At 39.2% G+C, this 22,881-nt stretch overlaps 1 protein-coding gene across 17 annotated transcripts in view; it reads right to left on the bottom strand.

Moving 5' to 3' along the window:
• Positions 1 to 22,881, bottom strand: part of EPB41L2 (erythrocyte membrane protein band 4.1 like 2) — a 202,585-nt gene that overhangs the window by 30,359 nt on the left and 149,345 nt on the right. For 9 of the 17 annotated variants that reach the window (XM_037045741.1, XM_037045743.1, XM_037045742.1 and 6 more), the window contains exons 9-15: positions 19,351 to 19,503; positions 18,695 to 18,792; positions 13,599 to 13,771; positions 8,969 to 9,135; positions 4,529 to 4,591; positions 2,498 to 2,644; positions 1,128 to 1,229 (exon numbers count right to left, since the gene is read on the bottom strand). In XM_037045741.1, coding sequence (XP_036901636.1) covers positions 1,128 to 1,229; positions 2,498 to 2,644; positions 4,529 to 4,591; positions 8,969 to 9,135; positions 13,599 to 13,771; positions 18,695 to 18,792; positions 19,351 to 19,503 — 903 coding nt within the window. The remainder of the gene's footprint in view (positions 1 to 1,127; positions 1,230 to 2,497; positions 2,645 to 4,528; positions 4,592 to 8,968; positions 9,136 to 13,598; positions 13,772 to 18,694; positions 18,793 to 19,350; positions 19,504 to 22,881) is intronic. The other 8 variants (XM_037045750.1, XM_037045754.1, XM_037045755.1 and 5 more) reach the window with 4 other exon arrangements.

The raw sequence follows: 22,881 nt of genomic DNA, 5'->3' as shown, positions 1-22,881 counted from the left end.
TCTGCTCGTTTACAAAACCACTCTCCTGAGGGAGGAAAGCACGTTACTGACTTGCGCTCTCATTCGCATCCTGTGTGTTCCATTCCTCGTCTGGGAGCAGAGGGATCCTCTGAGCCCAGCTGAAAACGCCCCCGCGGCTCCCCATGGCTCCCGTCACCAAATGCCAACACGTCAACCTGGTCTTTAAGACCTGACAGGATCTCGGGTCTGACCTCCATGGTTTTTCCTAGGCCCTTGTCATCTGGCCTCTCGGTTCCTTAAAGTAGTTCCTGCCTTGGGCTGTTGCATTTGCCCTTCCCTGTCCAGGGAAAAATCCTCACGCTACCTCCTTCTCATGAAGGTCTCCACTTAAACACCAACTCTTCCTGACCACATCGGGAAAACAGCCTTCCCAACCACCTTCTCACAAACACTGTATTGCCTCTTTAGTACCAACTTCTTCGGTACCCCACATTCTCTAATTACTAATTCACGTGTCTACTGTCTTTCTCCCCCAACAGACTCGAGGCTCTGTAATCCCGGGAATTTAGTGGATGACCAGCTGGCTAAGCAAAACCAGGAGAAACAGAAGAATAAGAATGCAAAAGCAACAGAAAGCTAACTTCTTAGCAGTGCCAGATAGTTCACATATGCAGAAGCGCAGAGAGAGATCCAAAGGGTTGCTACGGTGCACCAAAATCTTTTTTTCTATTAAAAAATCTTAAAAATGAAAATCCAAAAGGTTTCCAAATATCATTAGTAAACTAATAACCCAAATTGCACATAATTTGTTATTTTAACACCGCCACAGTGTGCACAGCGTTGTACACACAGTGCATTTTCACATGAAACCATGGTTTACCAACTGCCAGCCACACATATCAAAATGGGGGGAGGGGCCACTTCTTAATTCAGTTGAGATGCCTGCATTTCAAATTGTGAATTTTCAAATGAAGTTCTTCTGTAGTATCTCACCTAATGATCCTCTGTTTCTATACATGGAGAGTTAACATTTGAAATGCTCAAAAAGTACTTTTTAAAAAGTTTAGATCGATTCATAAGAAAAAAAGAATATCTTATGGCTGTGAAGAGAAATAAAAGGAAAAGAGGAAAAAGCAAGAGTAGTTCCGAGGATGCGAGGTGAACACCTTGTCTGCCTCCTGGGCTTTTTCTTCAACTGTCCGTGTTGCCGCCATCTGATGCTTCTCCTTCACGGATAAAATATCCTTGAAAAGATGGTCTCCTTTTCTCTATTGTTTTAAACAATAGACATAATCAACAAATAAGACAAGTACTTCACCTCGACAGCAACACAAACATAAAACTGTGCGGTCAGCGGAACACACCGGATGAAGCGGCACACACAGGGGCCAAAATCAGACACTGCTTCTCCAGAAAACGTAACACTCTAGAGTCAACTGCTGAGACACTTCCGGAAATCTAAAAATATGAATTTAAGTTGTATCCAACTTCGTAAGACCCTACCATGGTGTTCTAAATGTTGGTATTTTCAGAAGTTGTTGTCTCTGTTCAGCAATTACTTTGTTCATCTGCCCTCGAAGAGCTACTTTTCTTTCACGGACACAAACTTAGAAATTTAAAGCGACTAACAGCTTTGCTTTTTGAGAAAAGGTTAATAAAAAAGCATGAGACTAAATTAAATGTGTACTATTTGGCAACACTCAAGCCAGTCTAGATGATGAACTTCAGGAGAAGTGAGAGCTAAGGAAAGGGGAAAAGATGAAATGGTAGGTTAACACCTTCATACACTTTTTAAACCATATTAAATAAGGCATAATCACTGTCTCCTCCAGTGTGATAAATGAACCAGTGGAAGTTCTTGGTTGATAACAGAGATGTTGAGGTCATTAGAAAAGAACAGATATAGATGGGAATAAATGGAGACACACTTTGAAAACATATTCTAAAGGCAAAACGTATATTGATGGGAAGAAGTAATTAATCATGAAAAGAAAAAGAATGTTCTGGTTGACAATGTTTTTCTACATTTCATTACCAGGAAGATCCAGTATTAAGGTGTATGATAAAACATTTTGCAAGTGTTCAACAGGGCTCATCAGTCTTCAAAGTAAAGTTTAACACATTTTCCTCATAGTAATTACCTTAAACCATTCTAAATATGGTCTACATTAATTATTTAATGGCTAAGTAAACTTTCTTATTTCAGAAGTCAGGATCTGAAAAGCTTATTAAAACCACATAATGTCAGTTTCTACATCATCTTCTATAAAAATTCAACGCCACTAATTTACATGAGTTAAATAGTTATTCTGAAACTATTTCAAAAATATTTTGAAACTCATACAATTTACTTAAGAACTAGGTCAATATGTATTACACTGTTAATAAACATTTAGTATTTTAAAAAATCGTTAGCAATTACAATTTTAAAAAACTGGGAACATTTGTAGCTTCTGGGAATCAACAACAGAGATTAGCAACCTGAGTTTTACTGACAAGCTGGATACATATAGCCAACAAAGAGCTAGTCACATACCCCTTGTGTCTGTAGGGACAGAGGTGTGATACGTCGTTTTTCCCATTCATTAGGGCGCGGCTCGGGTGTGGATTCCATAAAATTGCGCTTGAGTTCACTAATGCTAGCCTGGTGTTTCAGTATGTCCTCCTGGGCCTTATCCAGGTCCTAGCAATGTGTAACGTAATAGGCGGGAGGAGGGATCCAAAAGGAAAAAAATCCAGTAGGACAAAAATAAAATCAAAAAGTAAAACCAAAAAATAAGACAAAACAAACTTATGATTAAAAATAACATAGTAAAGCAAGAAAAATGCCAAGTCTCAAAAGCCATATTATCACCTATGAATAACCTTAGTGATTCCTCAAAATTTGAAAATAAAGCCAATGACCCATTGTTTTTGATTCACATTTTAAAGTATTCTAATGTCTTGTATGTTTAGAATTTTTTAAGGTATAACTTTTTACATTATTAGAAGGAAGTCACAGAACTAATATTCAAAATGGTTAATAACCTTGCTTTCCTATAGTTGGGTTTCAAAGGTGGCCTACGCCTTTGTTCTTGTAGATTCACCTTTCTGATTAGGGCTACTCCTAAAGTTGCCCTCTGTGAACACATTAAATCAAGTAAAAGGAGGAAGGTGAACGCAGACCCGCACTAGGCCTGACGGGAAAGCCCATCCAGTACCATCCACCCAAAAAAGGGGCTGGGGCAGGTATTGACTTTTTCAGGAAATTCCAGCGGTGGCTTCCATAGGCTGCTTGTATTGACCTCTCTATAAAATCAGGGAACCCCATACTGGTTTCCTGTACTTCCCAGGCACAAACGTGGGGCCCAGTGCTCCACTTAGCAAATGGTCCTTATACAGACAAAAACACAAGGAAAATTACCATGTTGATTTTCACTGGAGTAGGCTCTGATGGATGGTGGGATTTAAACATTGGCCCTGATAACGAGTGTTTGTGGGAATTACAGCTAATTATTGTTCCGGAAATGGTTTTAACTGAATTTTAAATATATTCTTACATTTTAAAAATCCTAAGGGCCACCTGTTGATTGTAGCTTTCATCCCACTCCCCGAGGAACAGGTCATGCATCTGATGAAATTAGATATTCCACATTCATGCACAAGCATAGTTGCTCATCTATGAGCTTCTACAGCCATTTGCAAAAACTCATGAAAATCTAAAAATCTTTGCATGGCACGGAGAAATGACTGTGGCTTGAGATCAGGCACATTTCTTGTATTTGTTCAAAGCAATGTTATATTTTACACTTTAGAGCAGTTTAGTAAGTTATGCAAAAATACATTTCCAACAATTATCAAAGCTGCCAAAAGCAACCAACATGATTAGTCAGATTACTCAGAATTGCAGTTCGCCACTAAATAGATTGCCATGTACTACCCTAAAATAAGGAGGAAAAAAAAGTTCTCGTGTGACACGGGGAATATAATTTACATGCCTAATTGGGTGGCTAGGTTTTCTTTTTTTCCCCTCCTTTCTTTCATTTATATTTTTCTTCTTAATCAAAACAATTCCATTAATGAACACACTTTCGAACAGAATACTTTAAGTGGATCACATTTCTAATTGCATTGATTTTAGTGCTACCAAAACACCGCCAAAAAAATGTTGTGGACAGAAATCAAGAGTGAGATGATTTAATGCCCAACCAACAAGTATCTGTTCTCGTCAATGTATATAAAGGACGGGATCATGTTACTTCAGATTCCATGCCCTAGAGATAGCCCATTAAGGAGAGAATAAGTTTACTTATTAGAGCTTCAAGGTTAATGGATAAAAACTTTACTCATTGGCTGAAATAAAATTTTTTCCCAGTTGTCACTTTGAGAACTTCTAGTTGACATAGTCCTACCTAAGCCATTTTAAAAGAACAAAATTGGACTGGTAACATGCACTCCCAACTTGAATTTTCCCCATGCATTTCATGCGCTGTGCTTGAAAAAAGTGGCCGGCCAGCCTGTGAGTGACCTCCCATCCACAGCAGCCTGGCAGCCATCAGGACAGTTGTTTTCTTAAATTTATACAAACCTCCAACATTAAATTGCTATGTCTGACATAAATATTATCCCCTTCTACTCTCAAGGAATTTTTCTGTGAAATTAAATCACACACAGAGGGGGAAAAAGCAAATAAACATAAGTGTATGAATCAGCAAGCACCAGAAACAACCCTGACTTGGACAGTCTAAGACATTAAAAGTAATAAAAATCTTAAGAACCTAAAGCCACAACAAGCAAAACTCACAAATAAACCCTGAAAGTGCATCACCCCCCACACAATACAAGTGGCAGGCAGCAACCACTAGGTTTGAACTTTGCAAAAAAAATATCCACCTCCTCCAGCTGTGTTTCCTCTTCTTCCATCTTCACCTGAAAAGTCATATAGCAAATGGCCAGAATGCAGAAGTATTAATGGAAACTGTAGCATTGGTGCAAAGAAGCTGTATTTGAACTTCAGTGGGGAACCAGCATTACCAACCTTATCACGGGGCCCTCAGAAGATGCAGAATCTTAAGCCACTTTGGTCTCTCTTCACCTACAATGTTGTATGGATGATAGAAACGATCCTTTGCAAAGGTGAAATGGAGAATGAAAGCTTCACTCTTTCTCAGCCCCTAGATTTTATGCACTGCTTTTGAATATATATATATATATATATTTTTTTTTTCCACTCAGGAATGAAAATAGGAGAGTGTAAAAATGGCATGATCCAATCTGTTCTCATTTGAAATGTCTAAATGAACTAATGATGAGGGCAAAGTACAATGATGTAAAATTTGGCTTTCACTTTATGTCACGGACAAATGTTCATTGTATTATTCAGTTTTTTAACATTTCTTTCCTTAGGGGAAATTGGTCTACTTTGCTACATTCATGTTAAAATGTTAGGTATTTAAAAACACTCATTGAAATACAGCCACTTTTCCTTCAAAAAATTCTTTAAACAGGAATCATTTTCCATAGTTGGACAATTCCAAGCATCTAACATCTGAAAAGGATAAATTTGTAAATTTAAAACTAGCTAAACAGTGATGACTAGACTCAAGGATAGGAATGGCAAGAAAGAAAATTCCTGATTCTGATACTAAGAGAAAACAGTTTAACCTTTACACATTAGTGGATAGCAGGAACATGGATCGTATTTTTTTCCTTTACAAAAATGATAGTGTCAAATCTGAGAGTTCAAAATGCTCTTTAAAAAAAAACCCTTTTGAGCATTTTTGAAAAATTAGCAAGAAGCCACAGTATCATTTTATCAAAAATGAGACACAGCCAACTCAATAATCTGTTAAGAATTATCTTGCAATTCTTTAGTCAACAATGAATTCTCTAAAGTGTCCACCTTTGACATGGGCAGGTAACCTTTAAGAATCATGGTTTCTCCCATAAGGCCTAAGCATACAGAACATTATCTTCACACTTTTCTTCTGATTTGCTCTAAATTTTGTGACTTACTCTTTGTATTGATAGTAACCTCAGGATACTGAAAAACACTAAGTCACCAGACCACATTTAGCAGAACAATCAAAAACATAACGCACATTAGCACTGACTGACTAGTAGTACAGCAATAGCCCTATAAAGAGGTAAAAATCGTCAAGCCAGGCATCTAATTTTAAATAAAAGAACATTTAGAGGCCCAGCCATAGGGCTATATATTTTAAATTTTCAAAAAGCCTTGTTTCATTTTTCATGTACATTTGGTAAAGAAAAAACCAACAGAATAGTATCTTCCTTACAAGTTACCTGATGGTAACTCTGTCATACAGTTACATGATTTAGAGTTTAAAAAACACCACCTGAAATTCATCTTGTCTCCAAATGCTACAATAATAGGGAGACAAGGAATTTCTGAGATCAGACCTACATGTCAGAAGTAAAAGTATAAAGATGCATCCTCATAAATTCAAGAAAAACAAGCTTGGCTTTTTAACAAAAGAAATAATAATAAGGAGTTCTAATAATATACATCAATTACAGTGATGTCTACTGCATTCTAAGTTCTTTATTTAGACCCAGCAAGGTCTATAGATATTTATAAAATAACCCTATAACTTTGCTTTCAACTTAGAATGTGTGCACCTGATCAATGGGTGTTAATGAAAGGGAAGTTGCTTACGTTTGCTTCTCATGCACTGAAATGCTATATGTGTGAACATGTACAGCTCAGAGTATATGGAGAGTAATCAGTGGTGAAGTTTATGCACATGTTTACACTCTACATCAGGAAGGGTACACGATGAAGTGTAGTTTTGTTGACTGCACAAACTGAAGATTATGTAGGAGTACCAAGAACTGCGTCCTCTTCCTCTGTTCTGTCATTCAGGTTACAGTCATAAGACACATTAAAAGAAGTGGCTTTAGCCTCCAGATAGCAGAGGCATAGAGCCAGAGGAAGGGAAAAGGTGAGGGAAAAGGGCACTGACTGAGAAGCAGAGAGAAGTAGCCCAAAGATGAGGACGAGGGACGGAAGGAATGAGGGGGAGGTGATAGGAACATAGTGCTGGAGGTCGGCGGGGAGGAAGGAGACCCAGACCTTGGGGAGGCTGGGGAAAGCAAGATACCCATCGTCATCGAGGAGTGAGGGGAAGCCGGATGGCAAGCACTTGCAGAAACTGAAGGAAAAGTACCCAAACTCATCATCCTCGTGGTCAGCCTCTTTTAGAGGCATCTCGTGCGTGGGAGGACAGTCAATCTGAGAAGGGGCTATAACAGGGTCCAAGACAGAATCAAGGCCAGCGACTTCCCAGTCTCCCTGCTCTGATGCTTCCCCTGTGGAAAGGACCTCTAAGCTGTCTAATGTGACCTGGTCGGCCTCCCCAAAGGGGTCTTCCTCCGAAATGTCTGAAAGCAAGTCCAGTTCAGGGACTGGCAACAAGTTTGGGGGAAGAAATGAAACGTGGCGGATGAATGGTGACGGTGGGCATATGAAAACAGGCTGCTCTCGGCACTATCCATGATTGAACGGGAAATTACACAACACATGCATTCAAAGGAGAGATGAAGGCGAAGGAGAGAAAGAAGAGAAGAAATGGGTAGTTAGTGAACAGTTTTACTCAGAAGTAGAGATTGTATTAATACAGTGGAGTTAGAAAATGAATCGAATGATCATTTTTAAAGAGGAAAACTTTTATCACATGAATTGTACAGGTATATATTAATTTAATTATTGTTTTCTGACTGGTTGCAAATAGAGCCAGTGAAACTCAAATAGCATCACTACTTTTAAACCAGGTTGCGGACAGACATTCAAATCATTAGCAAAAAAGGCCAACACACTCAGTCTTTTGCTGAAGATAAGCAGAATTTCCTTTGGAAGTTAAAAGAACTTTAACGAATAACTGGATGTCTGAAATTAACCAGAAGAGCTGGAGCAGAGCCTTTGAATCGCTGGGCTCTCCTGTCTCAGACACCAGCGGTCCCTCTCCTGGGCGCCTCATCAGCGTGATGGTAAAAGATTCAGACGACTTTTCAGCAATTAAAGAAAACCTCATTGGACACAATTTCCATTATTTTTAACTCCATAATTTTCGAGCACATAATTTTTAAAATATAATACTAGTCAATTCTTTAACAAAGGTGTGCAGGTGATTTGATAGCGTGAGTCCCCAGGGTCCCCACACCCTCCTCTAGGCTGAGTATTAGAGGCTGTCAAATTCCTAAGGCAGCTACCGCACCTAGCCGGTTCTTCACGAATTAATTCATGAGGTACTCTTTGGAATTTTCAAAGTTAAAATTCAAAAAATATTATAAATTTACAGAATGATTTCATTCTTTGGGGGGTTGCTCAGTGAATATATAAAAAAGATATATGAAGAACTCAAAGCCTCCTCAAATCAATCTCTAAGTGACTTGACTTGTCCGAGGTAACATGAAATAACAGTGACAAATCTGAAAACACAGGGCAGGGTACCTCTCCACTCACTACGGATGAGCACCAAGTAAGGCCAAAAGCAACCCGCCTTCTTCTCACTGTTCACAAAACAATTACCCTTTGCTTAACAATTTCTTCTTCATTTGTCATAGATTATTAATGAAAATAGTATTTTTCACAAAGAGCATCTTTGTTCATTCCAAAAAATTTAAGTCATCATAATTAAAATAATGAAACAGGTTATACTTTGAAACTTACTTGTAAAAAACAAACATAAATTTCAAAACATCATACCTTTTATCATTTAGGAATTTAAATGATTATACAAAGAGTAAAAAAGGTCAATAAATTACTTACTTGCATTAATATAATTTATGTTGAAATATTTTGCTTTGAACACCAACCAGATAAAGGTTAGAGACCCTGTCCAAACCAGCAAGAGCCTATACGTATCTGAGAACTGGAAAATTATGTCAACAGAGAACATACATTGACTGATTTTTAAATAATATTTGAGTTCTGAAGTAACGAATGGAGCAGGTGGCCTCTAGTCTAAGCACACATTTGAAGACACACACCACTAATTTACCGTACCTTTCCTTCAATGAGCTGCACGTGTGGGGCTTTGGTGGGGCTTCTGGCGTCCCTCCTGCCACCCCCATCCTGCACGGCGGCAGTGCTGACAGCTCCGGGGCCGTAGGCTGAAACCTCCCCAGCAGGAAAATCCTTCCTAAGACTTTGGTCGGCGTCACCAATTAGAGCTAGTGAAGAACCATCGTTTGGATTGCGTTAGGACGTTCACGTGGTCAAACGTTACAAAACTCACCCCCTTTACGCCGATGAACAGGCAGCGTGGAGACAATAGGAACGCTGTTCGAGCTCTGAAAATGCCAAATACCTAATAAACTCTTCTTTAAACTTTCCCCAAACTCTAAAAGGATTGTGCATTTTAACCCACCAAACCACGCCAGGCTTTCAAAGCAGGATTTTGAAGAATATACACACTGATCACGGAATTAGCCAGTAGAAGGAGCTCTAAGACCAGCCGAAGCACGAGAGTCAAAGCAGGAGTCAGAATTACAATGTGAGCATTATTTTAATTCTCTGGGGTTTCTTTGGTCTTTCCTGAGCTTATTTCTGAATCAGTTTCTGAAACAAATAATTATCTATTTATTAAAATGATTTGCTTCTATAAGTTTAAAGAATTCTCCCATAGATGAATCTTTAATCTGAATGCCATTTAAAATTGTGACAAGACAGTAAAGGTAGATTTCAGGGAAATAACTTCTATATTTATGTTTAATAGTTTTCATTTTTCTAACCTCTCTCCGGAATGCTTCAACAAGACCCATCAGTAAATCTCATACATAGACACCCTCCCACTCAGGAAACGTGGCCATCATGTGATCGCTTCATCTCTTCCACAGATGGGCAGGAGCCGAGTTGGAATTTGCGTCCTATGGCAGATCAACCCGCAATGACCTCAGATCTCAACAAGGTAAAGTGAGTAGCAGCTGGCAAAGCCTCTGTCCATCTCCAGTTTCTCCCTCAAACCACAGGAACGGCCACAGAGATCATTTCACTCGTGTGAAAGGTGTTTGACTGGTTCCATGGCCCCTGAGAAGCCCAGAAACTACAAAGGCTGCTACGCTGCAAGCTCTTGGAGCCAGGCGGGAAGGGGGTGGGGGTGCGGGGGCAGGGAGAGACTGTGTGTGATCCACCACACTGAACTGGGAGGCATCAAGCACTTCAATCCATGTTTTACAAGTAACCCGTTACTCACACCCTTTACATGCCCTGACTAAAACTTCCCTCTTCTCCAGTCTTACCTTTCCTGACCTCCCTCATATCTGCACCAGTTACTCAAGCCAGAAACCTCCAAGTCTCTTCCTTCACCCCGCAACACCAGCACAGCCAACTGAGTGTTGGGATCTACTTCTCAATGTGGTCAGTTCTTCCATCTCTACTTTAGCAATCCAGTCCTCTTAGGCCTTTCGTATTCTTTAGGTACTCATACTTTTGAAAACTCACTGAACGCTATATAATGAACTCACATCTTACATCAAGTATAACTATTTTTCAGGTTTTTTTTTAACTTTTGAGAAGATTTTCATAATTTTCTCTTGGAAAGTATATACAGTTCTGAGTAACTCTTTCAAGCACCCTTATACATACTCAGAAGTTAATGCCAAATGGGAAAAAACTGACCTAGAAATGGTTTCGGATAGAATGTCAAAATTTTAAAGAATTTCAAATTTAAAGTTACACAATGGTGTTGAGAAAATCTTGACTTTGCATACTTCTAAACACTTATTAATTTCAGTTTCCGGGATTTTTTTGCTCAATTTTTGCACTTTGAAGGAAATAATTCTTTTCAGGTCTTAAACACTTACAGAACCCTGACAAGCTTGTATGCCCCAGGCACTGAACTTACGGAGTCGAATGGCTAAAAAACCTACTATATCCCCCAACGCAAGACCATTACTCCCAACTGGACTATTCCCAGCTAGTCTGCCTGACTCCTCTCTTGTCCTTCCTAATCATTTTCAACGTTGCAAAGTTATTTTTTATAAAAAGATAACACTGTGTACATATGTGCTTGCACAAGTGTGTACATATACACACACGCAAACTTTCAGCAGTTTCCTACAGCACCTAAAATAAAAACCATATCCCTGACCATGGCCTACAAGGCCCTGCATGACCTGCCCCCAGCCTACCTCTCCCCTTCACTTACTAAGTTCCAACTACATATGCCTTCCTTCCACACTGGAACGTACCAAGCTCTCCTTAGTCGTAACATTTCAGACCTGCTCCTCCTTCTGCCTGCAATGTTTTATCGCCTGCTATACTCATGGCTGCCTCCTTCTCGTCTTTCAGATCTCAGCTGAAATGGTTCTTGCTCAGACAGGTCTGGGCTGCCAGATGACCCAGTCTAACTAGTGTCCCTGCTTATTGCATCTTCCACTGTCATGAAATCACTGCTTCCCCTGCTCTCAAATGCACCTCGGTTATCTAAAGGACTGATCTGCCTCCTTTTTGGTCTGATTTTGCAATATCAGAATCTCACTCTTCCAAAACAGCTATTTTAGATTTACTTTTATTTTGATATTTGATTTTAGACATCATATTGATTTTTACGTTCTATGTAATCACTAGAAGATTTAATTTGTTAAACCTTAAAGTGAGGACTATTTATACATATATCTACAGTAACCTAGCCTAACTAAACTAAACATGAAAAATAAAATAGAACACACATCCACAACAACAAAAAATGGTATATTAATGTGGAGTGGTGGCAAAAAATAAAGCTCAGTACCAGGCTGTAGCCCAGCTTTGCTTCAAGGAGGGAAAAAAAGGAGAATATAAGCCCTAACCAAATAGTTCACTAGCTGTCTGGTCCCACATTGGCATGAAAAGCCTTCTATTTTCCTCTATAACACAATAATCCTTTTGATGACTTGCCCATCTGATGAATTACAGTGTCCAAAACACAAAAGGAAAAATAATGGATTACTGTGCCATGTTTGTTGCTTTTACTTGTAAAAATCATTGTTTTCAGATACAAACCTATTATAACCCTCTGCACTGTCTGCCCGTTTAAGATGGTGGGTTTCCTTGAGCATAGCTGATGTGCCTCAGAGAAATTGCAGCGGTTTACTTTTCGTTATAAACGCTAGAATCCGCAATATAAATTATAAAGTCTCATAGATTAAAGCAAAGGCTGAAACAGACAGTGTTCCAGAAGGAGGAATGATTTCTCCCAGGGCACTAAACAACACTGACTGCTTTTATTTGGCACCTACATAGATTCTTTTTAACGAGAGGCAGAGCTTGTGAAATATTTACATAAGTGGGCACATTTTCCACATTTACTTGAAAAATGTTCAGTCGCCAAATCAGCTAAAAGTTACACTGACAGCTATCTTACATTAATATTTCACTTAATTTAAATGACAACGTTGGAAGTGTGGACACTCATCTGAATAAGTTTACGATCGTCTTGGACATTTTGGGGGGGGGGGTATAAAACTACACCAAAGATTCTCCAGAAGCAGGATTTATTAGCTGTGTATCAAAATGCCCACCAACAAATCCTGAGACACATCCCCACATGAGTATGCCTGGATATAAAGGTATCTCTTTTCCAAGTTCATTCCAGGAAAATAGATCAAGGCCCAGGGGTGTGGGCCTTCACTAATGAGAGAACATTTTTATCTATCAGCATATCCAGTCTGTTTTAGCTAATTATTTAAAATACAAGTTGTTTAAATTCATATTTAAAAAAGATATCAGTAATAACAAACCACCAAAACAGGTTTTTGCTGATAATACTAGTAGAATAGAATTTTCAAATTTTATATTATTGTTTTTGTATATGTTTTGAGATTAATTAACAAAAATGTTGTTAAACTAATTCTTCTGGTAGAAAGTCATCCCCACCAATTATCTTCTTTTGGGTAGAAAAAAATTAATTCCTTCATAAAGTATTCTAATATAAAATTAACCTTAGTTCTAGAAAACCTGCTACTAAATGAAAATTAGGGCAATAAGATACTGCTTCCATGAAAGGAAGCAACATCAATTTATTTCCATGTATAACTTACATAAAACTACAAATATGTAGCTAATTAGAATTCCAATAGGAAAAATATATAAATTTATATATATCTCCCCTTGGCTGAAGGAACAAACTAATATATTTCCTTTCTTTTTGTTAAAACACTGTGTTTAAACTAATCCTTTGAAGCTATGAATGGTTTCTCATATGTTGGAACGCCTTTGTAAGTTTCTGTCAGTGTCTCCAAACTCATAAAAATTTGAATGTTTTAAGTTCCTTTGAATAAAAGCTCAGATGTTACCACAACAAAAACCCTTGGAATTACACTTTTGTCCAAAAAAATTAAGCCACATAAAATACATCATAATTAAGTCAGACCAATAAAAACATGTTTATTCAACATCTTATCAGTGAGAACTTAGTTAATATTTCTGTCTACCAGTAATACCCCCCCCAAAAAAGAAACCTTAAGTTTCAGAATGACAACTTCCAAACACTACCAAATTTTCTTGTGAAAATAAGAACTAGAACTTTATGTACTCAGAAAAATGGCTATCCCTCTAGGGTATTTCTGGGGGCCTTATCAACCAAATGGACATTTTCCGATCCCCCTGAATTAGAAAGATTAATAAAATCCAAAGCTATCATAAATGTGTTTACCTCCATCTAGAATCTTGGAGACCCGCTTACTAGATGTGCGCTCAAAGTGTGGCGCTGGCCTGTCAATGAGGGTGCTTGCCTGGCGCGTCTGGGCTTGGGTGCGGCCGCTGTAGCGGAATTTGGACCCCAAGGTCAGGAACTTGGCCTTTGGTGGCTGCTCTGGAGACACAAGCCTACAGTGGGGAGAAAAAGGAACAAAATTAGAATTTACAGATTCTTTATTCATTTTCAAACTATCTGATTTTATTAAGCATGAGTATTCAATCTAAAAAAAAAAGGATGACTAAACTAATGAAAAAGAACATTACTTAATACATGAGACCTTGATGATAGTGATAAATAAATCCATATTCATGAATATATGAATAATATGTTTTCCTCAACCTGAGCAACAGTGCAGCTGTTCTCAGTATTAAAGGTTATTTATTTGTATTAGCTTAAATTGTTTAGATAAGCACATATGTCTGAATTCTTGCTCCTAGCTGAAGTGCCAAGTGGCAATCCATTACCATTAGTAATTCTTAATATTTACGTCTACTTCTCCTGGGAAAGAACATCTAACTCAGGAAGGTATTCCATCAAGCGATGCTTTCCCATGAAAAGCGCAACACGCGGTGGATCTGCAGAGATGACTAACACCCTCTCTTGCTAGTTCTGCCGGTTAAACCTACGTTCATAATGAATAAAGTTCAACTTAATGTCAAATACTTCCATGTATGCAAAGACATGTTTTTAGTAAATAAGCAATCTTATCTGGAATACAATGGAAATTTCCTCACTTTCATCGTTGGACCAAGAGTTGGCAAAACATCTTTTTTTTTTTAGTTTTTTTTTAAAGATTTTATTTATTTATCTTTAGAGGGGAAGAGAAGGAGAGAGGGAGAGAAATATCAGTGTATGGTTGCCTCTCGTGGGTCCCCTGCTGGGAACCGGTCCGCAACCCAGGCATGTGCCCTGACTGGGAATCGAACCATGATCATCTGGTTCGCAGGCCCGTGCTCAATCCACTGAGCTACACCAGCCAGGGCACAAAACATCTTAACAACAACAGCAACAGAAATCTCAGAGCTCTTGTAGTTTATGAAACAAGAAGGCTTTAGATGACAATTCCATCTAAACGTCGGAAAACGCTACCAAAATCTTTCCTATCATTTTCCAAATAAAAGTGATTTCTTTAAGAATTCGTTACCATTTCAAGTATTTCTAGACCTTCTGCCCAACTTTTTAAAATCTTATGCTGCTTAATAAGCAATGAAAAAAGACTAGGCAAGGTAAAGCTACATGTAATAATACAAGAGGTGATCCTCCATTTACTAAGGATCTCAGGAGTATTAACTGCCTGCAAAAAAAAAGTGTTAAAATTAAACTAATGAAAGAAGAACTAAAACACTCTGGCTCTCTTGGCTTTAATCTATTCCTGTAGGGTGGGAGAAGTGTTTCTTAAAACCTGCCATTTTTGGCCAATAGAATTTGAAAATATATTATGTCAGAATGCAAAAGAGCATTAATTTAATGCTCATTAACCAGAGCATTTTAATTTTATTTCAAATTGAGATAAAATACTCTCTTGCCTGACTGGCACTGGGACCACATACACAAAATATTAGCTTACAGATTAATTTTCTGATGACAAAAAGAAATCCTTAAGTAATTAATTTCAATTAAATAGAAAACACACATCAAAACAAAAATAAAGGATGACTTGACCACAGACATTTATTACAGCTAAAAAAAGTTTAGCTGTAATTTAAGCTGTGATTTAAGTCAATGGTAATATAAATAAATTTTCTAAGAAAATGTAGATAAATCAACAAAATATTTTAATACTATCACTTCAAGATCACGTGATTTTCTCTTGGTATTATTTTCATTTTCCACATCAGACACTATCTTCATATGAATAACATCAAAACCACTACAAGGCATCTATCATTTCACTTTTGCAAATTTAAAAGCTATGATAAGGGACTAATCATCAGTGTTAAAAGCCTCAAGCAAGATAATTGAGTAATGATGTGTAACAAAGAAATTCAACTTTTACATATTTTACCACTTAAGAAGTATATGAGCATTTTAATTTTATAAAAATTCTGTAATTACAAATGTTATTAATGTTCATCTATGAAAAGTGAACATTTTAAGAAAACCCGCATATTAATTACTAAATCAATCATACATTTAACGAGTGCCACGGGTTTCCAGGAAAGCTCTCCACAAAGTGGCTGATGACACTGATTGACTCGGGATCGCTCTGGATTTACAATGCCAGGTTTAAATGGTAGTTTGCTGTCAAGCTAGATAACCTCATGTGAATCTTGTTTACCCACCATCACGAACCTCCCCTCCCCTCCAAAAAGCACTGAGTAAATACCAGGAAGCACATTAGCTGCAATTTCAGTCGGGAAGTCAAGCACAGCAGATACACTCTGGGAGCCCCACGGCCTGGGTCTGAATCCCATCAGCACTTGTTAACCATCTCAAGGACGAAGGGCATATTCCTCACCCTCCCTGCTCCTCAGTTGCTCCACATGGAAAGGGAAGATACTGCACCTGCCCTCTGAGATGTGTCATGAGGATTGACAAAATCATCGTGTACAGCACTTAGGACGGTGATGGACTCTATTAAAAGCCCAGGCAAGCTTTAATAGCAGCTTTGTTATGTTCCTGTTCCACCAATGTTAGTCTAGCTAAGTGGCTGTCAATCAATTCAAAGATCTGCTTAGAGCTTCAATCTGAAAACTATTTTATTTTTCTAATCTTTTGCACCTTTTGATAAACTAAAACAGAACAAAATTCACTGACTTTTGTCAAAGCATTCTGCAGGCAAATTATGATTGGCCCTTTCTGTGTTACATACATGTTTGATACCATTTGTGAGCAAAGTTATACAAGATTTTAAGATACAAAAATGTTTTTATTAATAATTATCTTAGGAGTTTATAGGAGGAAACTGATATAAAATGATGGCAGGACCTAAGACTCTGCAGAGCTCCCAGACATCTCAGAAATGCCTAGAAGAATACAAGAGGGAGGACAGTGCAGGGGTGAAGAGTGTGGGCTTTAGAAGCCGAACACCAGGTCTCCGCCTCTGCTTGGTGCCGGCCTCCGGGCTCTGCAGCGGGCACCGGGCTTTGAGAGGCAGCTACCACATGGGGGTGAGGAGTAAACGAGAGGGGGCTATGCAAAGCAATTAGTTCTCTGTCTGACAACAGTACATGCTTAATAATTGGTAGCGCTTGTCATTTCTAAAATGATTATTGCTTTTACCACTTCTCGGCCTTTTGGCTGAGATCAAGTGTCAAATGGTTATTGCTTTTATTATTGCTATTGAACAGGGAAGCTGGCTGTCTGTGCTTCCTGGACCTGTGTTGTTTCACTCATAAATGTTACCTCCTAGCTGTATGCGAGGCAGGCTTGTGTCATCTTAGGAGAAAGTTTCCATGGCTACCAAGAGAAACTGCAAACGTTTCAAAGGTTTATATGATCGGGGTAATCAAGCCAGATGGATTCAGGTACACTTTATCAGCTGCACTTTTCCTCTGAAATGAGTATATCGGGGCAGGCTTGGAAACAGATAAAAGCACACAGTGGCACCCAACTAAGAACGATGAGAATAATGATGCTAGTGATGATGACAAACGGTATTATATACCAGAGGTTCTAAGATTGTTTCACATGTGTTATCTCGTTTGCTTTTTAAACCAACCCAGTAAAGTAGATTCAATTGTTATTACCATCACATGAAGGATGAAAGTGAGACTCGGAAGAGAGAAGTAACTTACCCACAGTCATACACCTGCTATGTGGAGAAACAGGGTGAGACCCTAACAGTCCAGAGCAAAAGCCTTAAAGGTGAAAGGTCTAGATACACTGCCATACATAGCACAGTGATAGGAAGCTGAGGAAGGAGATAATGAAGGCCAGCAAAGTGCTCTTTGCCAAGAATAGTAATGTAAGAAATATGCCTTTGAACAAAAACACGAAAAGAGACAGGAAATAGTGTAATGAAAGCTAGAAGGTTTAAGGAGATCTTCTCTTCTTATGGTTTTCAAGGGAGCAAGATATACACATGTTTATTGTCCAAAGAGGAAGTCAAAGGCACCCACTAGAAAGAAAGTAGGAAATTCACAAAGCACAGTCCTATGTGAGACATGAAATGAGGGCAAAGGTAGAGGACCGACTACTTTTTCCTTGAGACAGGAGAAAGAAAAAATGAATGGAGAGAGGAGACTGATGCTTAATTACAATCAGAAAGAGGAGAAGGTGCATGGAACCAACAGTGCTCCCAACCCCCAGCTTCAGTCAGAGTATCACACAGTGGAGGGCATCTGAGCAGAGAGGCAGGGATACTGAGGGGCTTGGGACAGCCGTGAATATTTGGAATGTGAAAGAAAGCCAAAGGATCGATTACCTTGTAGCACTAAGGACCTGGCTGATATAACTGATCTGTCTGGAATAGCACGAACCCACAGAGTTGTGATTTTCTCTGATACAGAATGTGTGTGCATGCGTAAAAAAAAGAACGGGCGTGTGTATCAGGACAGCTGTGCTATTTAAGGTGGCCTTTGGCAGCACAGGTACAGAAAGGGAGAGGTCAGGACACAGGACAAATCTAGGACCAGCTGACTGGCGAGTGGATGTGCAAAAAGGGCAGGGTCCTGAGGAGGCCAGAACACTCCTGATAAAGTAGCAGAGGGGCAGACCAAAGGGGTCGGGCTGCTTTAGGAACGAAGCTAAGCAGGAGGGCGGCGATAAGAACTGCTGACTGAGACCTTAGACGAGTGACGGGGAAAGAAGAACAGCAGCCAGGTTAGGGCAGTGTGGTGGTGGAGGAGGGAAAGGCGGCGGCAGTCAGAAAGTGGAGGTCTGGGCCCCTGCAGAGGCAGAGAGTTTGGAGTGATGACAAGCCATGGCCCAGGCAACAGAAATGGGCATGAGGGTGGGCTTTGCAGGGAGGGAGGTCTGACACTGAGGCAAGCGGAGCGCCGAAACAGAGGGTGCTGCTGCGTCTGTTGCGCTCTCAACGGCCACCTCCCAGTATGGAGAAGGCACCAAGGGCTATTGTAACTAATTGTAAGCTGCGTTCTGTCGGTTACCTGTAAAAAGTATGATGCTCCACGCACACTTTCCATAGCCTCTTTGCAGCCCGGTGGTTCGGCAGTTTGAATCCAATGGTGCTCTCAAACTGTTCCAGCTAGAATAAATCCATAAAGTAAATCAGCATATTTCCTCACGAGTTATTAGAAGCTACTAAACAACATGAATTCTGGTTTTCTCTAAAAAGTAATTCTTCTTGAAAAAAATGAGTATATCTAATGTAATTATACAACATGAAGAGTTCATGGACTTCAACACTAGTTTCTATGAAAAGTACGTATACAATCACTGACATAGAGCAACTATCCTTCAGTGTCCACTAAAACTTACTTTAAGACCTTCCTGTTGATCTCTACCACACAGTTGATTCAAAAATAAACACGACACAAAACAAAACAAAAAAGCCCCCAAATTGTGCAGGTACTTACTACTTTTCCTGTTCTGTGAAAGTGTGGCTGTTGCTTGTTTTTTCGCAATAAGAATATACGTATATGCTGGTTTATCACTGAGAACCCTGACCTTTTTTCACCACGAAGCAATACAGAATAGTTCATTTTCTCAAATCCAGTGGAAAAGAATTCAGTTAGCTCATAGCCATCAAGGAGAACACTACCAAAACCTGATCAGAGAGGCCGATGGCTTGTAACATGCTTACCTCTGCTGGCCTAACTTTAATGTAGAAGTTACTGCGCTTATAGGAAATTTTCAAGATTTTTGGCCAAGCAAAACGATTGATTCTCAGTCTGTCTTTGTAAATGAGGAGCCCATTAGCACACACGCCCAGCTTGATGTCCACGCCTTCTGAGTCCTGCCAAGCATAAGCCATTTGACCAGAGTTAGAGTTGTGAAGGGTATACGATGCAAAGCTCATTTGCCCCTCAAACCATGACCAGGGATACCAATTTAACAGGTTTGTACTTAAAGTTCAGTGACAGTACACAAGCTAATAAAAAACACAGAACACATTGTAAATCTAGTCATCTGCAGGGATCAGATTTGTTTGCCAAAGATGACAAAACATGACAACAGGATACAACATTCTTCTAAACACATAATTCATGTTCTCAGCCTCAGCTCTAACAGCTAATGGGGAAGAAAGGAAACACAACACAATTTAGGTATCCTGAAGAGAGAGATAAAATCTGTTTTCCAAGAGGCTATTCCAGCCCTCGAGGATAGTTTGTTGGCCTAAAGGATGTTCAGCCTTTTACGTTAGGCAAATTTATATCAGATGGAGTATTCCAACTAACAGCTAAAGTTATGCCTATATTCTGCAAAACACCAATCCCTTACAGGAAATTCTCTTCTAGGCTGATAATGTTAAAATCTCTGGATTCTTTCAAGCAGTTCTTCGCTAACTCAGATTGCTGACATCCAGTTCCCACATAGCATTCCTTTGGCTGGTGTAATTCAAAGACCCGCAAGCTCTTCTTGAACTTATTAATGTTGTTTTCCTTCTCCAGCATTTTAATTTGGAATAGATGACAACTTAGAATAATCACGAACCTGAAAGATTTTAACCTATCCAATATGTTTACAGACAAAAGTAAAAAAACTGGCTCCTCACATTTTTTAAGTAGTGTTGAAAATATAATATACACAATATTCAAAAATACACAAACCATTGTTTATCTTTAAGGAACTGAAACTCATTCAAAATATATAAAATTGAAGAATATTATTAGAGACACTAACATTTTCAGAAATCATTAACAGAACAAATTATCAAAAAAACATACCAAAACAAACACTACGTTTAGTCTATGTCTGAATTCAATAAAAGCACAACATTTCGACTGTCTTGTTATTGAGAACAATTTAACACAATTTGTATTAGTTTTTAAAAAATAAAAGCACAGTGCTAGGTAACTGATGCCAAATGCTTTAGGTGCTTATATGTGAGCAATTCATATGTATAAATAAAATTCTATTAGGTAATCTGAGGAGGTTTGAAACTCTAATCGATAAGGTACTTTATTCACCAGTTTCCTGGCAGCCACGATTCTCTCTAGGAACAGAGTAAAAGGCGGGGGTGAATCAGGCACAGGTGCCCAAGAACTTGGCACCAAACACAAATGGCGTGTTTGCCAAAAACATCACTGGCCACGGCCACAGGAAGCTGGCTGGAAGATTTCCCAAGACAGCATGTTCTCACCACAAGTCAGGAGGCAACCCTCACTTGAAACACTGAACAAAGCCATCTCTAGTCTGGAGCAATCTTTAGATAGGACACTGAAGCTGTTTTATCTAACTTAAAAAGAAACAAATCTGGATCCAAGTAAATCAGTTGATTCTCAGTTGTTCCACACATTGTTTTAAAATTATCAGCATTTGTATGACTAGAAATTACAGATAAAGGATAAGAACTGAAAGGGAAAAAAACATGCCTTAGTTCTCCATATTTGACTTCTGACATTCAACAACAAAGTCAGGAAACAAACTACCAAAAGGAGAGCATCTTTTCTGCCTTGCTCACTGTCTCAGGAAGCTGCCCCACATGGGTATCTACAGGAGCCCATGCCCACGGATGACCGAAGGGTTCAGCCTATGGGAAGTTCTCAAATAAGATCAGAGAGAGGAAAGAGAGAAAGCTGGGTGGGGGGTCGAGGTGTTTAATACCCAGATTCCCCCCCTGCATGGTTGCCGTCTGGCTGGCTGGGTCCTTGACAATGACAGCTCCTCTCAAGACATCCCTCTGCACAGTTTGGAACCACTCTGTGCCCACGCCCTTCGGATGCAGAGGGGGCTGCCGTCATCCTGCCTCAGAAGTATCACTACTTCTGTGGTTTCCCTGTGCCTTTGTCAAGAGACCTTTTATTCAACACCCTCCAATTTGGCCTAATGTGTGGGTCACTAAGAACTCTTCTGATAATAAAATATTAATTAAAAAATTAAATATAATTGAGACAAAGAAAATGTATCAAGGCACAAAAAACTACATAAATTTTTTAATTGCTATAGATATTCTTTCAAATGAGCTACAAATATCTCACTTATCAAATAGCCGAGTCCATCAAATGATAGAAGAAATAAATGAATAAACATTACTTTGAATTTTTGACCACAGAGGAATAACTTTAATTATATTTATAATAGAACTGGCAACTTTTTTACTTTTCTAAGACTCAATTACAAAATCAATAATCTTGAAACCTTCCAGTATTGCCACTAAAGAGTGGGTTTCTAACTAGGGACCAACAAAGGGGCAGATGCAGGGTTTGCGTGTGGCAGGTGCCATCGGTTTGGAGGGGGGGATGTGCTCCACACCTGCCCTCTCCTCCCCCTTTACCCGTTTCTCAGCCGGCCCGGCCACCACCACCGCCACCACACAGAGAAAGGCTCGGCAAGGCACTCAAGGGTTTGGAGACGTTTTACCTCCAAGTGATGCAGCATAAGACATCGGGCAGATGGGACACAGCTTTACACTATGTGGCTTGAGGCAAGTCACTTGCTGCACTCTGTTGCATGTAGTTTCATAAAATAAAAACATTCAAATCTTAAATAAGATGGTATATGTGAAAATACTTTTAAAAATTAAAGGGACACAGCACTTGCCAGTTAAAAGATGCTGCTGCCAGAGACCATTTGCTAACATGGAAAGTGTTTATAAAAGCAAGTTTAAAAAAAAAAAACCTCACAAAATGTGGCATAATCCCATTTTTTAAAATGTGTGAAGATTCAACTGCTCAAAAGATTGTTTTTTAAAACAAGAAAATGCATCAAAATATTAGCAGTGATTGTTTCACATGGTTGAAAGTGGCTGTTCTTTTCTTCTGTTTGCCTCTATTTTCTATGATGAACGTGTATCACTTTTGTGGTGATGAAAAATATTTAAAGATTAAAGGAAACTGCTGAAGAAGAAGAGAGCACTTTGCAAATATGAAGCACTACGAACACAAAAGCAAGCAGTATGAATCCAAGGCCTGGGGAGGAAGGACATCTTCGGGTGGGGGGCTTTCCCGGAGACTTCACAGACCATCGAATCTGGCTCCTACGCTACATCCAGGGACTGGCAGGGGCTCTTCCGAGCAGACTAGCGCACGTTCCCTTGGCACGTCAGGATGACTATGGGCGTGTCCTTCAGAACCAAACCCACCTTACCTTTTGCCCTCCCTGACTCTCCCCACTAAGTGATCATCCAAACGAGGATCATGAAGAAGGTGATGTTTGTTACTAGCATCCTCCC

This window comes from Sturnira hondurensis, unplaced genomic scaffold (assembly GCF_014824575.4).
Source record: "Sturnira hondurensis isolate 20B ecotype Veracruz unplaced genomic scaffold, ASM1482457v3 Scaffold0004474, whole genome shotgun sequence".
NCBI lineage: Eukaryota > Metazoa > Chordata > Mammalia > Chiroptera > Phyllostomidae > Sturnira > Sturnira hondurensis.
Note: the sequence above shows the minus strand (reverse complement) of the source record. Positions and strands in the feature narration are given on the sequence as shown.